The 16,115-nt window shown below is 54.7% G+C and overlaps 2 protein-coding genes across 3 annotated transcripts; one reads left to right on the top strand and one right to left on the bottom strand.

The window, feature by feature from the left end:
• Window positions 1–135: 135 nt before the first annotated feature.
• On the top strand, window positions 136–11,158 carry CHTF18 (chromosome transmission fidelity factor 18). Of its 2 annotated transcripts, XM_042864817.1 has the most exons (22): window positions 136–245; window positions 672–839; window positions 961–1,102; window positions 1,211–1,400; window positions 1,484–1,567; window positions 1,662–1,714; window positions 1,881–2,007; window positions 2,161–2,373; window positions 3,408–3,505; window positions 3,581–3,704; window positions 4,130–4,263; window positions 4,737–4,830; window positions 4,906–5,004; window positions 5,466–5,596; window positions 6,005–6,167; window positions 6,295–6,519; window positions 6,610–6,759; window positions 7,266–7,396; window positions 8,710–8,854; window positions 9,865–9,975; window positions 10,686–10,743; window positions 10,887–11,158. In XM_042864817.1, the coding sequence occupies exons 1-22, from the start codon at window positions 170–172 to the stop codon at window positions 11,021–11,023; spliced, it is 2,853 nt and encodes a 950-aa protein (XP_042720751.1). In that variant the 5' UTR covers window positions 136–169; the 3' UTR covers window positions 11,024–11,158. The 2 variants fall into 2 exon arrangements, with proteins under 2 accessions (XP_042720751.1, XP_042720752.1); XM_042864818.1 differs by lacking the exon at window positions 672–839.
• Window positions 11,159–11,553: 395 nt separating this feature from the next.
• Window positions 11,554–11,907, bottom strand: GNG13 (G protein subunit gamma 13). The gene is made up of 2 exons (XM_042863952.1): window positions 11,810–11,907; window positions 11,554–11,659 (listed from the first exon to the last, which is right to left on the bottom strand). The coding sequence occupies exons 1-2, from the start codon at window positions 11,905–11,907 to the stop codon at window positions 11,554–11,556; spliced, it is 204 nt and encodes a 67-aa protein (XP_042719886.1).
• Window positions 11,908–16,115: the final 4,208 nt, after the last annotated feature.

Genomic DNA, 16,115 nt, shown 5'->3' with positions numbered 1-16,115 from the left:
CCGCAGCCAATCAGCGCGTCCACCGCTTGCTGACCTTCTCCTCGCATCCAATCAGCGCGCACGCAGCTTGCTGAGCCGCGCCCCGCAGCCAATCAGCGTTAGCCCTTCCGATCGGCGCGGCGGGCGGAAGCTCGGGCTCGCGGGGTGGCTCCGGTGCGCGGCGCGGCTGATGGAGAGCCCTGGGGACGAGGATGACTTCAACGAGCGGTTCGCCGCCGAGCTGGAGGTGCTGGCCGAGCTGGAAGGTGCGCGGGGGGGCCAGGCCTGTTCGATGGGAGCGGGTGGGCGCAGCCGGGGGTTGGGGTCATGCGCTGCTGCCGGGGGGAGCCACGGGGGAGGGCCGGGAGCTGTGCCGAGCGGCTCGGAGAGGAGGCGGCTCGGGGATCCCACCCGTGGCTGTAAGTGTGGAACCAGGCTCTGTTCGGTGGTGAGAACGGAAGCGCTGGGAACGAACCGGAGTGCAGGAGGTCCCATCAGGCAGCAGTGCTGTGCTGTGCGAGTGGGGAAGCACAGGGACCCAGGGAGGCTGTGGGTTCTTCTTGAAGATCTAACTATAACCCTTACCCTAAGCCCACCTGGCCCCCTGCTCTGATTGTCTCTGCTGCAGTAGGGTGGCACTGAAGGCACCCGGTGGTCCCTTCCCACCTCTGCCACCCTGCACTCCCTTCCAGATTACCCATCCCCTCCCGGCCCCAAAGTCTCCAAGTTCCGCAGCAGGAAGCAGCCACAGGAGGAGGCTGGCCTGGCTGTGGGACCCAGTGCCAGGAAGAGGAGCCAGGAATGTGCCCTGCACTCATCCCCACTGCCCTCACTGCCTGCAGAGTCCCCTGTGGCCCTCAGTAAGGTTTTGCTGCACTGGTGATGTGAGCACTCTGTGGCTCCCTGCTGCATCCCAGCTTGCTCTGGGCTTTGCTCTGTGCCGTGTCTCTCATCTTTCTCCCACCTCTGTGTCTTGCGCAGCTCCAAAGCCAAAAAGGCAGCGGCTGGAAGCTGTGAAGAAGCTGAACTTTGGTGGGAATGGTGAGCTGGACGCAGATGTCCTCCAGGATGCTGTCACGCTTGTGCCTGGCTCAGCGTCACCCCGTGGTCCCCGTGCTGCCAGGTTGGCCCTGTGTCTCTGTGTCACTGAGCTTAACATCTGCCTACCGATGCTGCGGGATCTCCATGGATGGGGTTTGATTGCTCCTTCTCTCACCCTCTGATGAAATAGCCTGGCATTTCCCAGCCCAGAGCTGGAGGTGAGCGGCCTGGGTCCCCTGCAGAGCTCACCACCCACTGAGAACCCAAAGCGTGTCCTCAAGCGCCCGCCTGTCCTGGGGGACTACATCAATGTGACATCCAGTGAGGGCACCAGGGTCTTCATGGCAGTAAAGGACGATCCCTCCCAGATAGGGATGGAGGTGAGGGGACCTCCATCCAGTTCAGGAGCTCTGATGGTACGTGAAACATGTACTGAACATCAGCACTCCTCTGTTCCTCACAGCTCTGTGATTCTGTGGGCTGGAACCGGCCACTCCATCTGCTGGGAGTCCCCTTCTCCTACCTGAAGGAACAAGTGTATGAAGAGGTATTGCTCCTTCCTGACAGCCCCTGGCCCCACTCACCCATCATCACGGGTTGGTGGGGCGTTCCTCACCCCTCTCACCCTATTTGTGCCCCAGCATCGGAGGAGAGCTGTGGAAGCATCACAGCAGTTGATGGAGATAATAAACAGGTGAGGTCTGGGCAGCTCCTGTCCTCACCACGCTCTCGGTTGTGAGATGCTGCAGTGGGTCTGGATGTGGGATCCATATCTGCCTGCAGCATTCTTGCCTGGAAGACATGGGGTGAGCTTCCAGCTCTGCCTCCTTCTGCCACATGGCTTGTGTTCACACTTTTAGCTCCTTGGAGACCGGTGATGAGGCCACAGTGCAGCCTGGGGACATGATTGAGGAGGAGCCTACTCCCCATTGCCTCTGGGTGGACAAGTTTGCTCCCCGGCGCTACATAGAGCTGCTCAGTGATGATGTGAGCTGCTGGGGTCAGCAGGGTTTGGGGGGATGTTTGCTTTATTCCTTAATGCTGTGGGTGGTTGGGTTGGGTTTGCCATTTCATCCAGCCCTTGGCCCAGAACCTTGTGAGGTTCATTGGTGATGGCTCTTATTCTTGTTTGCTGCTCAGTACACAAACCGCTGCCTGCTGAAGTGGCTGAAGCTTTGGGACACAGTGGTGTTTGGTAAGGAGAAGCCCGTGAAGAAGGCAAAGCCTGGTGCTGAGGCTCACCCCTCGTTCAAGCAGCCCAAGGAGCCGCAGAACAAGTGGAAAACAAAGGCACAGCTCACAGAGGAGATCCTGGAGGCTGAGCTGGACCAGCACAAGAGACCCAAGTACAAGGTGAGCGGGGCAGGGCACAGAGCACATCCACGTAGTGTCTCCCAGACCCCAGCACTGGAGAGGAGCAGTGTCTGTCCTTTCTCTTCCAGTACAGATCCAGGAGAAATCTTCTTCCATGTCTTCCATTTAAAAATACGCTGTGTTTTTTTATTGTTGTTTTTTGTTTAATCTTTTGTTTCAGTTGAGTAATATGTTAACCATGTGTAGCAGAAATGCTAAGTCATAGCCTGAAACAGTGATTGAGCACCTGGTGGGAAGGCAGGGCCAACCCAGGAGAGCTCAGGTGCATGCAATGTACCTGAGTGACTGGAAGGGGTAGAGCCAGGATCCACCCCCTTCCAAGGCTTCATTTAAGGGTTGGCAGTGGTGGTGAGGATATCTGTTGCTAGAAGTCCCTACCTCCCTGAGGCCCTTCAAAAGTAAGCAGCTCTTTTCCTTCATTTCTGTATCTGTGGCTTCTGCATTTGGTCTTGTTCTCGTTTGCTGTAGATGAAGGCTTTGCTACCCTGCTGTTATCATCCTATTATAGCATCACACCAGGGGAGAGGAACAGGGCCAGCCATATTAGATGGGCTGGTAGAGAAGAGAAGCCCCAGCCTGTCAGAGGTTGGACTTGACTTCATTCACTATGGACAAACATGGTATGGCTTTGGGCAAGTGCTTCTGCACTCAGAAAAGAGCAGGAATGCTGAAAGAGCAAAAGAAGCAGAGATAACAGGCCATTTTACAGCTTTGCTGCATTTGGTGAAAGATTATTAAAAAAAAAAAACAGGGAAGCAAAAATAGATACTAGGAAGTCTTGTGGGAGTATAATTCTTCAAGGGGTTTTGTGCACCTTTTTCTATTGTCCTATAAATACACAGATAGGCATGAGTGATGCCAGCTGGGACAGCTGTCACTTCTGGGAGCTCCTGCTCTATTTTTCCCTCCCATGGTGACCTTCTCCCAGCATCTCTACAACCAGGGCTAAAGGCAGAGCTGTCCTCCTGGCATTGTGGTTGCTCCATGCCTCCCCATGCCCTCTCTCCCTGCAGGTGGCCCTGCTGTGTGGTCCGCCCGGCCTGGGGAAGACAACACTGGCACATGTCATTGCACAGCATGCAGGGTATAACGTGGTGGAGATGAATGCAAGGTGAGATGAATACCAGCACGACCCTGTGAGGACGGTCACGCTGGGGTGGCACTGAGCTGAGTTGGTGTCCCACAGTGATGACCGCAGCCCGGAGACCTTCAAGACACGCATTGAAGCTGCCACCCAGATGAAGTCAGTGCTGGGTGCTGAAGAGAAACCCAACTGCCTGATCATCGATGAGATCGACGGCGCGCCCACTGTGAGTCCTCACCTGGGCTTATGTCTTTGAATCACAGAGTGGTTGGGTTGGAAGGGACCCCAAAGCCCCCCTGCCATGGGCTGTGTGCTCTTCACCAGCTCAGGTTGCCCTGGGTCTAGCTGTGGCCTGGGGCAACCACGACTCTAGGCAGCCTGTGCCTCCTCTCTATTGATGCAGCCAGGATAACTATTGGCCCATAGTTGGCTTCTCATCCATTGAACTCCCAAGTCCTACCCTGCAGGGCTGCTTCCTATGAATTCTTTTCCTGGGGTTGCCCTGGCCGAAGTGCAGCACCATGTCCTTGGCTGTGTAGAACTTCATTAAGTTCATATGGGCCCATTTCTCAAGTTTACATCTGGCCACCATTTGCTTAATTATTACTCTAAACAGCAAGCACTCGCTTCTGTCCCTTCATTTCTCCCAAGGCCTCCATCACTGTGCTGCTGAACATCATCAATAGCAAGGAACCTGAGGGTGAGGCAGCTGCAAGCGGAGGGCGACGGAGAAGGCGAGAGGGCAGCCTGCTGCTGCGGCCTGTCATCTGCATCTGCAATGACCAGTGCGTGTCAGGAGAGAAGCTGGGACACCTGCCCTAAGGGTGGCTCAGGTGTCATAGAATCTTGGAATGGTTGGGCAGGGAGGAACCTTAAAGATCATAGAGCCATAGGGTGATTGGGTTGGAAGCGACTTTATTAGAACTGTGGAACGATTGGGTTGAAGGGATCCTAAAGATCATAGGACTGTCGGGTGGTTGGCTTGGAAGGGAGTTTGTTAAAGCCATGGACTCGTTGGATTGAAATAGGCCTCGTAGATCGTAAAATCATAGAACCATAGCATGGTTGGGTTGGAAGGGACCTAGCAGCCCCCCCAGCCACAACCCTTTGCCGTAGGCTAGCTGCCCTCCCCTTTTGCCCCACTCCCTCAACCTCAGCTCAGGCTGCCCATCCATGGCCTCAGGCACCTCCAGGGACAGGGAGCCCACAGCTCTAGGCAGCAGCGCCAGCCCTTCACCACCCTCTGTCCCTGTGCCAGGTATGTCCCTGCGCTCCGACCACTGCGGCAGCAGGCATTCCTGCTCAGCTTCCCCCGGACAGCCCCGTCCCGGCTGGCCCAGCGCCTTGGGGAGGTATGGACTAGCCCCAGCACTGCCCCCTGCATGGCTGCGTGGCCAGGAGCAGTGCTCAGTTCCCTTCTCCTACAGATTGCCCAGCAGCAGGGCATGAGGGCGGACATGGGAGCACTGCTGGCACTGTGTGAGAAAACAGAGAATGACATCCGCTCATGCATCAACACCCTGCAGGTATGTGTAGTGCCAGGGGCTGGGGGGAGGCAGCACAAGTGGTTGGAAGAACTGGTATGGTTCAGCCTGGAGAAGAGAAGGCTCAGAGGAGACCTTATGGCTCTCTACGACACCCCAAAAGGAGGTTGTGGCAAGGGCTGGTTGGCCTCTTCTCCCATGTGACACCAATAGGGTTACAAGAGGGAATGGCTTTACGTAGTGCTAGGGGAGGTTCAGGTTGGATATTGGGCAACATTTCTTCTCTGAAAGAGAGCGACTGGGCACTGGCACTGCTGCCCAAGGAAAGGGTGGGATCACCATCCCGGGGAGCGTTCTGGAACTGTGGGAAATGTGGCACAGAGAGATGTGGGGAGTGAGTGAGTGTAGTGGGTTGGGTTGGTATTGGACTTGCGGATCTTAAGGGTCTTCCTCAACCACAATGATTCTGTGGTTGTATTATTTGTTTGTGTCTTGTGTTGCAGTTCCTGCACGGCCGAGGCCAGAAGGAGTTGGATGTGCGAATGGTGCAGACAATGAGGATTGGCCTGAAGGATCAGAACAAGGGACTCTTCTCCATCTGGCAGGAGATATTCCAGCTCCCACGAGTTCAGAGGTAAGAAGGGAATGAGTTGGCTGGCACATACTGCATTGTGGGCTCTTTATTCAGAAGCTGCAGCGGAAAAGCCTGAAACATCCTGGAGGCCAGGCTCTATCTCAGCAGATTTGTATGTTCCAGATGCACCTAATAATTGGTACAGGCTGCACAAGGGAGTGGTGGGGTCACCGTCCCTGTGGGTGCTCAAGAACTGTGGAGCTGTGGCACTGAGGGACATGGGTTGGTAGGGATGGGTTGGTGGTCAGACTTGGTAATCTTAGAGGGCTTTTCCAACCTTAAGCCAGCTGCCCCATACCAGCTCAGGCTGCCCAGGGCTACTAGTGCCTGGCCTTGGACACCCCTAGGGATGGGGCAGCCACAGCTATAGGCAGTCTGTGCTCACCCTGTCCCTCCTGCTCTCTGCAGGCATCACATAGGGATGGATCCCTCGCTGCCCAACCATCTGCTGGCGGATGAGGATGAACTGTCACACCTTGGTGTGAGGACAGCCCTCACTGCCTCTTCTCACCGCTTCCACCGCGTCCTTCACCTCGCCAGCTCCTCAGGGGAGCAGGAGAAGCTTGCCCAGGTTGGAAAGCTGGGCATGCGAGTTGTTTCCTTTACTGATTGGGGATGGGGTACAAGGTGCTGGGGCCAAGTTCAGTGGGATTTTCAAAATCCCACCGACTTTGATCCCACTGCCTGGCCACTTGCAGGGTCTCTATGAGAATTTCCTGAATATGAAGCTGAGGGACTCCAGTTTTGGCTCGGTGTGCCTAGCCCTGGAATGGCTGTGTTTCTCTGACATGCTGAGTAGGGCTGTGCTGCACAGGCAGAGCTTCCAGCTGATGCGCTACCTGCCCTTCCTGCCCGTGGCATTCCACCTGCTCTTTGCAGCCACCAGCATCCCACGGCTCTCTTACCCCAGCAGCCATCATGAGGTGAGTACTAGGAACATGCAGTGCTGGTGGTGCTTCATTCCTCCTGGGGATGTGGCTGAGCCATTTCTTCTCTCTCATCCTTTTCTGTAGGCCCTAGCCAAGCTGAACCACATGCAGAACCTCATGGTATCCATGGTGTCAGGGATCACACCCAGTGCCCGCAGCCGTGCTGGGCAGCAGTCTCTTGTTCTGGAGGTGCTCTGCCTGCTGCTGGATATCATTGCACCCAAGCTGCGGCCGGTGAGTGTTCCCCTGTGTTCTCTGTGAGTGGCTCCCAACTGAGGATGCGTCCCTGTTCTGTGCAGCCAGGCAGGGCTGCTATATGCAAAACTAAATCCCATATTTGGGGTTAGCATGAAATTGCAGAATTGGAGGGGAAGTGGCGCTGGGACCCCCACACATGGGGTTAGGGGCTTGGTGTGAGTGAGGACTTTGGGGCCCCATGCTGGGTGCAGTCCTGTGCCTTTGCCCCATTGTGCCTGTACCTCTGTGCGTGTCCCCCATGGGCTGCTGGAGGAGAATCCCCTGCTCTGCACCCTATTAAGTGTCCCAAATAGGAAGCAAAACTTCTCCCTGCTCTGATCTCTGTGGGTGTATAGGGAGCTAAACTTTCCTTCTTCTTACTGTGGTCCTTGTGGGTATTCGTTGTCTGCCCTCATTCACTGAGACAAGAAGCTGCTGTGGTTATCTTGATGCTGGGACACTGCTCAGGATGAGCTGTGCTCTCACCCCCTTGCTCCTCCCAGGTGAACACACAGCTCTACAGCCTGAAGGAGAAGCAGCAGCTGGCAGCACTCATCAGCACTATGCTAGCCTATAACCTCACCTACCACCAGGAGCGCCTGCCTGAGGGCCAGTATGTCTACAAGCTCGACCCGTGAGTCCCAAGGGTTGGGAGAGGGCGTTTGGATTGAAAATAACCTTCACAGAGGATTTTGGGGCTGGTTTTTTGGTTTTTTGCTTTTTTTAAAAGGAAAAGCCCTGTGCCCCCTGGGTTGGCTCAGAGCTGCTTCTTGTGTGGTGTCTCCCCTGGGTCATTGGCAGGCTGGTGCCAAGGCAGGGCTGTGTTGCTGTTAATCAAGTTGGGAGAAAGGAGGCAGCTGTCCTTGGCTCTCAGTGGGGTGGTTGTAAGCTGGCAGTGGAAGAGCTGAGGCTGACAGCAAGAAACCCGGGGTATCACAGGCCAGGAGCACCTGTGTGCTCAGTTAGCAAGGATGGGGTAGGCAGGGTGCTGTGGGTGCTGGCCCTGCTCCTGCAGGCTGCTGGGTGTTCACAGAGTGGGAGCTGCGTGGGGATGAAAATACAACTAGCAGCCTTGGGTTTATTTGCTGACTTTGTGTGTTCATAGCGTGACAGTGCCCTGCTCAACTCCTTGCTGTGCTGGACCCACAGAGCTGTACACGCTCCTGGGTTTTTGGTGACATAGCACAGACCTGACCGGAGCTGGGAGCAATGCTAATGTCTTCCTGCTACAAAGTTAATTACAAAATTAGCCTCTGTTAAATCAAGCAGCTGTATCTAATTAGAGAAGAGTGAGTTATTTTTTTTTTCCCCACAGAAACGCCCACAGGACTGCTGGGGTGGGGGCATGGCCTCCCTGTGCTGCCCACCCTGCACTGCTCAGCCCACCCCATGCTGTGTTGAGCAGAGCTGTTCTAGCAGCAACACCTCTTGTTTGCTCTGAGTTGTCACAAGTGCAAAGCCATCCGATGGCACGCTCAGCTCAGCGGAGTCTGCAGCTCATGGGAAGGGTTTCACTGCTGCTGGAGCCTGAGCTGCAGTGCTGTGACTTTGGCTTTCCCGTGGCAATCTGCTCAGCACAGAGCACTGTGCGATTTCCTGTTCCTGCACTAAAACCGAGCTGAAAAGCACATAATCTCCTCGGGATTGTCATTGAGCTGTGGGGCAGCACAGCTCTGCATGTCCTATGCTATTTGCTGGGTCTTTGCACACTGATGTTAACTGTGCTGACCTGGAGAGGGCAGCAATGGGGAAACTGAGTCATCTCCCCCATGCTGGGGCGGGGAGAGGACAGGGCTGGAAGTCAGATCTTGCTGTGTTTAAACCCCTTTGCAAAGGGATGGGGCAGCAAGTCCCACTGAGCTCAATCTGCCCTGCTGATTTGTGCGTTTGTGCCCAGTGTTGGTTCTTTGTTCACAAGGGACTGATGTTCTCCCCTCCTCCCTGCAGGAATGTGGAGGATGTGTGCAGGTTCCCTGACCTGCCAGCCCGCAAGCAGCTCACCTACCAGGCCAAGCAGCTCATTGCCCATGAGATTGAGATGGAGAAGATGCGGAGGACTGAGGCAGTCTTGCAGGCGCGGAACCTCAGCGAGGTGGGGAGGGGAAGGGAGTGGGCTGCTGGGGGGTACAGCACCTGCAGGTCCTGGCCTGGGGTGCAGGTGGGCAGTGGGATCATAAATGGGATTGTTAAGGTTGGAAAAGTCCTCTAAGATCATCGAGTCCAGCCATGAATCAAGTCCTTAGGGATGTTGAGGGGATCCTCAAAAGCAGCAGAGACCTCAAAATGAGTCTGGGGGTGGGCACAGCTGGAAGTTGCGTGGGGTTACACAGTGCCTCTGCCCGTGGATGGCAGCAGAGGTACAGCTGCAGGCTTTGTGCTCTGCACATGGAAATCCAGGATTAACCCCCCCTGTCCCTCCCCCTCACCCCACATCTGCCTGGGGCTTGCAGGGCAGCACAGCTAACCCAGAAACAGGACAAAAAGACCATTCACTCTGAGTTAAATCTCAGAAACCCTCACCTTTCTCAATCAGTGATGAGGAGGGAATTTCACTTTCCCTGCCTGTACACATCTTCCCTGGGTTGCCTGGGCTCTGAGCACCTGATGGGGCTGTGGGCATTCCTGTTCAGTGCAGGCAATGTGACCAGGTGATATTTAGAGGTTCTTTCCAACTCGGCCCATGTGGCTCTGCCTGTCCTGCCTGGTGCCAGGGGATAATTGGTCCCTGGGAGACCCTTGTATGATTCTATGATTCTTGTAGTTTCTCTGGGGACACCTGTGGCACAGAACCCTCTCTGGGGATTTCTTGTTTACATGGTGCCAACGTGCAGTCCCCATGCAGGATGCCCCAGGTGCTGCCTTGTGCTCATCTGGAGCTGAACCTGATGACAGATCCTTCCCATGTCCTTGAGGTACTGCAAACCAGATAGGTGGCAAATTATAGACTCTTAGTAAGCTTTTTATCCATAGCACACACAAAAAAGCACTTATCCGTAACACACACACACACACACACACACACACACACACACACACACTTCCGAGGGCTTTTCCCTTTCCTGGTACCTCCAGAGGCTGTGCTCAGAGCTCTTCTCCCTGCAGGAGCCAGCAGAGATGGGGGATGTGGAGATGGGGGCCGGAGGACCAGCAGCACCCCACAACCATCAGCAGCGCCTGGAGCACATCGTGAGGAGGGCAGCGGTGCAGGACAAGGTGAGGGGCTGTGACACCCCCAGGACACTCCTGCCCCATCTCCTTCCCTACCAACTTGTGCTGTTCCATTGTTCTTCCTCTCCGTTGCTGCTGTTATGGTTCTTTTTTTCTTTTCTGTTTCTGTTAATAGAAGTGTTATAAAATAGCTGACATTTGGGCACTCCTTGCAGAGAGAACTTAATTAGTGTTAGTGAGGGTGGAGTGGCCTTTACCTACCAGCAGCTCTGCAGCTGCCCTATGCCTGGAGATACTGGTGTCCTGCAGGGTGCTGTGGGCACGTGGTGCAACCCATGTCTGCAAAGTTGGGAGGAGTTTGGGTGCCTTCAGTGCAGTTCAAAGCACCCAAATCCTTTAGGGTTGCAGAGTGCCCTGCTGGAGCCAAGCCCTGTGCCACTGCCCCATGTCCTGGGCTGAACCTGGGGCTCTGCCCATCAGCAAAGCAAACATTGCAGTTTGTGTTTTCCTCCAGGTTTTTGAATGTTGTTTGCATTTTACCAAGGCCTTCCTGCAGGATTTGCATGCGGGTCCTGCCCCATGGCTTCCTCCCATCATGGGATTTTGAATGGATCAATGAGCAGCCTACTGTGGGCAAGGAGAGGCTCCTGCAGCTGCGCTCTGCCTCGCTCACTTCTCTTTGCCTATTTCTCTGTGTGCTTTGCACCCAGGCTCTATAGGGCAACCCTGACTGCTGCTTCTTCTGTTTTTTACAGCCTGAGACTGACTTCTTTGGGCGGCCAATCCCACGGCAGCAATCAGCTCCAGTCCCAGGTAGGTAGCAGAGGGATGGGGTGCCCCCTTGTACCACCCCCTACGCTGGGGTGGGGGAGCCCCACCTTCCATGCGGGGCTGTGTGGAGGGCGTGGGTGCAGCAGCATGAAGGTGCAATGGGAAAGGTCTTTGTCTCCCTGCAGAAGCTCAGCCCTCAGAGTGTGATGCCATCGAGAGCCAAATGGGCAAAGCTGTGGGGCGCAGTGATGTGTGGTTCCGCTTCAACGAGGGGGTGTCCAACGCTGTGCGGAGGAACCTCTACATCAGGGACCTGCTGTAGCAGTCAGGGGGTGACAGAGGGAATGGACGAGTTGACTTCTCCCATGGGGTGAGGGATGGTGCTGATGTGTTTGTTTTTTTTTATACGTGTTGTTTAAATAATAATAATAATAAAGTATAAAACTTAATAAAAGCAGAGCAATACGTCACGTTTATTTCATTTATAAACCCTTTGTTGGCAGATTGTGCCTGCTGTGCTGCAAAAAGCTTAGAGCCTACAGTATACAAAAAGAGTAGTGAAAAGCACTGAGAACGTTGTATAAAAGTTTTCTCCCTTTATGAGTACAGCACTTGCTCATGGGTACAGAAGGGGTAGGAGAAGAGGCAGCCCTCCCTGCCCCAGGGAATGTTTGCTGTTGCCATCTCCCGTGCATCCACCCCATGTATGCCTCCCCAGCTGCCCCTATAAAACCAAACACTTCTACTACTAAAATAATGAGATGAGATGAGGGTTGAGTGTTTCAGTTAGTCATATTAGGAAGCTAGCTAATAAAAAAGTGTACATTCAATGTTAATGCACAGCACCTGCTCTCAGAGGATGCTGCATTTCCCTTTCTCCACCCAGGGGTTGTTCTTCATCAGCTCTGGGTTCAGGAAGGGGTCTTCAGGAATGCCATCCTCTATCCACTTCACAAACCTGCAGGGAGAGCACGGCGGTCACAGAGCCTTCCTTGGCCACCCACCCCCTTCCCTCCATGGCTTTGTAGCAGTGCTCAGCCCAGTATCCACGTACTCTGCCCATCTCAGCCCCCATCACACCACCGCTCCCTGCCCTGTGCCCACTCACTCAGGTATCGTTTTGGAGGACATCTCCCGCTTGTAGGCCAGCTGGTACTTCAGGCTCTCCACCTCCTTCTTCCACTGGGGCAGGTCCCACTCATCCATGGCGCTGGGGCTCGGTCGGGGCTGGAAGGCAGAGCGTCCCCATGTTCCCCATCCCACCCATGGCCCCGAGACCTTTTGGGAAGAGTTTGGTGCCTTGGCTGGAGGTGAGGGCTGCGCTTACCATGGTGGCACAGGGACAAGTGCTTTGTGTGACATGGAGCCTGAGAGCTCACGCTAACCCTGCCCTGAGAGCCTGCATTTGCCTGCAATTTGAGTGCAAATAACAAACAGGCTGTCCAGGTGGGGGACATTGTTCTCCTGCCATGGCCCTGACTGAGGGCCAGGATGGATTTTGGCCACGCATGGCCCCACTGATGGCTCAGTCCCCACCGGTGGAGCTCTATACATGTGTGGTGGGGGTGCCTTGCAGCCCCTGGGCTGATAGATGGGACCGCAATGGGATTCCCAAGTCTCAGCCTCACTCCTGGTGGCACCAAGCATCACTCAGAGACAGCGGCCCTATGGATGTGGGGAGGGCTGGTGGGGTAGCACTGAACATCCTGCTGCACCACACGGAGAGACTGACCCACAGCGGGGTGGGATAGGGATACTGAGGCACAGCATGAGCTGTGAGCACTGCCACGACTCCAGCTCCCTTCACCCACGCAGGGATGCATGGCACAAGAGGACGGCTCCTCCTGCCCATCCCCAACTATGACCCCAGCAATGCCGGAGCTGTGCCCTCTCCACCCTCCCGTAGCCCACAGTGAAGACTAAACCGGGGCCGACCCTCCGTCCATCCCTCATCCACCCCCATCCCAGCTCAGCCCCGCGCAGGGCACAGCTCAGCAGCTCCGTGTCTCCGCAGAGCATCCCTGGGAGAAACACTCGGCACAGCCGGGAGGAGGAGGATGAACCCAGTGCCCAGCAGCATCCCTGCTCTCCGGCCTTCCCACAGCTCTCCGGGATCACAACCGTCCCCATCCCCGCTCCATCCATCCCAGTGCCACGGCTCAGCCCTCCACTTACCTCGGCTGGAAGAGGTGGCAGAGGGCGCGGGGCTGCGTCTGTCCCCGCGGCTCAGCAAGCCGGGCTGGCCTCGCCTCCTGCTAGCTCTGCCCTCACTGCTGTCAGCGAGCCCAAATCCTCTGTGTAATCTATTAATGCACGGCCGGTCCAGCTGCCTCCGACACGGCAAGAGCCGGATAATGAGAGCGTCCTCCCCCCTCCGCAGCTCCCGGGGGATTTGGCTCCGCTGGAACGTGAGCACCGCGGGGATGGAGAGGCAGCGTGTTGGTACCGGGGCTGCGGAGGCCGTATTGCCGAAATGGGGCTGTTAGGGGCGGGTGGGTCTCTTGGGGACGCGTGGAGAAAAGTGCTGGGACACAGCGGCACAGCAGGAGGGCTGCTCCTGTCTGCATCCCCACCACCAGCCCTTCCTGCATCCCTGCAATCACATCCCTGCCTAGATCTGATTTGTGTCCCTGCCACATCCCTGCCTGCATCCGAGCTCATGTCCCTGCCCATGTTCCTGTCCAAGCTTTCCAAGGTGCCACCAGAAGGACCCCCCACCCCACCAACTTCCAGCCCCTCACCGTGGCTTTACCCCCGTGCTGCTCCCGGTTTCCTTGTTTTTCCTGCTCTCCTGGTGCTGGCAGGGAGCTGCAGGTGTTCACGAGGGGGTTGTAGGGATAGAGGGGGGGGATGGGGTTATTACAGAAGAAAGACAACTTCGAAAGTTGAGTGGTTAGAAACCAAATATTTGGTGAGGATGAAGGGGCCAAGCCCTGCCCCAGCCCCTGTGTGGGCAGCGTGTTGTACCCACGCTGGGCTGTTTGCCCTCTACACTGCCTTGCAAGCAGGTTTTTTGCCATATGGTGCTCCAAGCACTAAGCTGAGCTCCTCCCCATCACAGCACTTACTCCTTCCCCCAGCAGTGCTGGCTTTGCCCCATTCTACCCCAAAAAGCCAAACCTGGTGTTGCCACATCAAGGGGTTCCCAGTGAGTTGGAGCTCAGGGAATGAATCCTGCCTCCTGCCCTCCTGCCCTGAGAGCTTGGTGAAAAGGTGAAATAAAAACATTACATATGCAAAAATAACATAGGTAAACTGTGTTGCATCATGGAATATCACAAATTAGAAGGGATACATAAGAATCATCGAAGCTAAATTGTAGTATAGTAAGATAATAAACCCCTAATACAATGCAATGCATATATATTTTATGTATGTTTTACACTTTAAATATAACTGACAAAATAAGTAATACAGCATAACATACAGAACATGTGATATGTTAGAGACGCTTTCGCCAGGTTTGGTTGGGCACAGCTACTGCAAAGTCAAGAGCTAATCTTCAGAGAAAGGCATTTTCTCATCCATAAAAGATTACACCATTAGCTATAGCATAATCCTCACTACAAGGACTTTACTCTTTGCTGACATCTCTATTTATATGTCTATATCTAACCTATGTCTGTGCAGACACTGCCCCATCCCATATCCGCGGTCGCCTTCCACCCCAATCAATGGCGCTGCTGTGTGCCTAATGGGCTCCTGCCGCCCTCTGCCTGCCACGGGGCTGGGATGCAGCCAGGGATCAATGGGGCGATGCTGAGCTGGCAGCACCTCACTTGGAGGCAATGGCACCGCTGCATAGGGCCCCATGGGGCTGGTCTCTTTTGGGAACATGCTCCTATAGGCCATTGGCCACCCATTAACGAGGCCAGCGATACTGCACGCTGCCCCGCAGCTTATCTCGCTGTTGACATCAATGGTAATCTCCCAGCACTGCCTCCAAACAATCATGGGAAAGGCTGGGCTTTAGCAATAAAACCACACTGAAGAAGGCTGATTGGATTTCTGCGGATTTTCTGCAATCTGACTGCAGCGGGGCCAGGCACAGCCACCAGAACCCAGCACAGCAAATTTCACAGCCACCAGCTCCAAGGCAATGGTGTCCCAAGGCCCTTCTTCTATGGACAAAGCAGCCTCGGTGCTCTTGGCAGAATTTGGGCAGTGCCACGTGCACCAAATCCCCCACTGGGGCCACGGGGGGACCTGCACAGCAGATTGCAGGGCCGCATTAGTTACCCCGCCTGGCTTTGTAGATTAAAGAATTATGAACTCCCAAAGTTTTGCAATATTAATGATTGTAGCCATCTGTTAATCTGGCAGCCAGAAACAAGCCGGGTTGTGCTTTGCTCAGTCCAGTTATTAAAACGTGGTATTTTTGGTGTGGTGGGCAGCTGGGAGAGCTGCTCCTTGGGGCTGGCCCAGCAGTGAGCTGCGTCCTGCTCTTATCACTGCTCTGGGGGCACCTATGGGCAGTGCCAGCGCTGGTTGATGCACAGTGAAGCACACCAAGAATAGCATTTTATGGTGAGAGACCCCAAAAGCACCAACCTGCAGCCCCCATCCGCCCCTGGAAGCACAGCTGCTAATTAAAGCTCTCTGTGGAAAGGCATTTTAGATAAATCAGTTCTCCAGTACACACTCTGAAGGGACAAACTCATTTAGCAGGTTAATTAGCGTCCTTGGCAGAAACGATATCAGCTCTGTCCCAGCCCACAGGGCAGTGTCAGTGCTGGGAAGCTTTCCTATAAAAACCCACCTGTGCCTGCGTGGCTGAGGGGCTCCTCATTCTGCACTTGAAAGGATGGAGGCATAGTTCATATCTATACAGATCCAGGACGATCTCAGCCACGTTGGGATAGGCAGCACTTGTGCACCTTAAACAGAGTTGAAAGAGCTCCGTGACGCACAGCAGGTGGGCTTTCTCCTTACACATCACCCCAAGAAGTCCCCATTCATCCCACAACCACTCAGTTCACTAGCTATGCATCCCAAAACCACCTGGATCCCCCACAATATCAGGCTATGGGATGGATCCCCCACAGTATCAGGCTATGGGATGGATCCCCCCTACTATCAGGTTATGGGATGGCTGGATCACCCAATGATGCACATACCCGACTCAGTCTGCTCATCACAGCCAGGCACTCCTGGTCCACACGCGCATTACCTTCCTGGGTTGGACAACAGCATTCCTATTGCACACTTCTAGAATCCCACTTTCAGCTTAAATTTTTTTGGTCAATACATGCACCCACTTGCAAATGTTCTGTTTGCTGTTTGGCACACGCTTGCAAAAAACAGAGTTCTGTTTGCTAAATACAATATCTGGATCAGGCAGCTGTAGATGCACATTTTCTACTTCAAACTACGTCCTTCAATTTTTAATGAGTTCTGTTCTTCTCTATTATACT

Source organism: Lagopus leucura, unplaced genomic scaffold (genome assembly GCF_019238085.1).
Source record: "Lagopus leucura isolate 7727_CA_CO unplaced genomic scaffold, USGS_WTPT01 Super-Scaffold_760, whole genome shotgun sequence".
NCBI classification, from domain to species: Eukaryota; Metazoa; Chordata; class Aves; order Galliformes; family Phasianidae; genus Lagopus; species Lagopus leucura.
This window is presented reverse-complemented; position numbering and strand designations above follow the sequence as displayed.

What these genes read in the sequence shown, in the direction of transcription:
- CHTF18 (XM_042864817.1), top strand. Translation starts at nt 170, where the DNA reads ATGGAGAGCCCTGGGGACGAGGATGACTTCAACGAGCGGTTCGCCGCC. An exon ending in ACAAGAGACCCAAGTACAAG is followed by an intron (nt 2,374 to 3,407) that starts GTGAGCGGGGCA and finishes CTCTCCCTGCAG; the next exon opens with GTGGCCCTGCTGTGTGGTCC. An exon ending in ACCCCAGCAGCCATCATGAG is followed by an intron (nt 6,520 to 6,609) that starts GTGAGTACTAGG and finishes CCTTTTCTGTAG; the next exon opens with GCCCTAGCCAAGCTGAACCA.
- GNG13 (XM_042863952.1), bottom strand. Translation starts at nt 11,907, where the DNA reads ATGGATGAGTGGGACCTGCCCCAGTGGAAGAAGGAGGTGGAGAGCCTG. An exon ending in TCCTCCAAAACGATACCTGA is followed by an intron (nt 11,660 to 11,809) that starts GTGAGTGGGCAC and finishes CTCTCCCTGCAG; the next exon opens with GTTTGTGAAGTGGATAGAGG.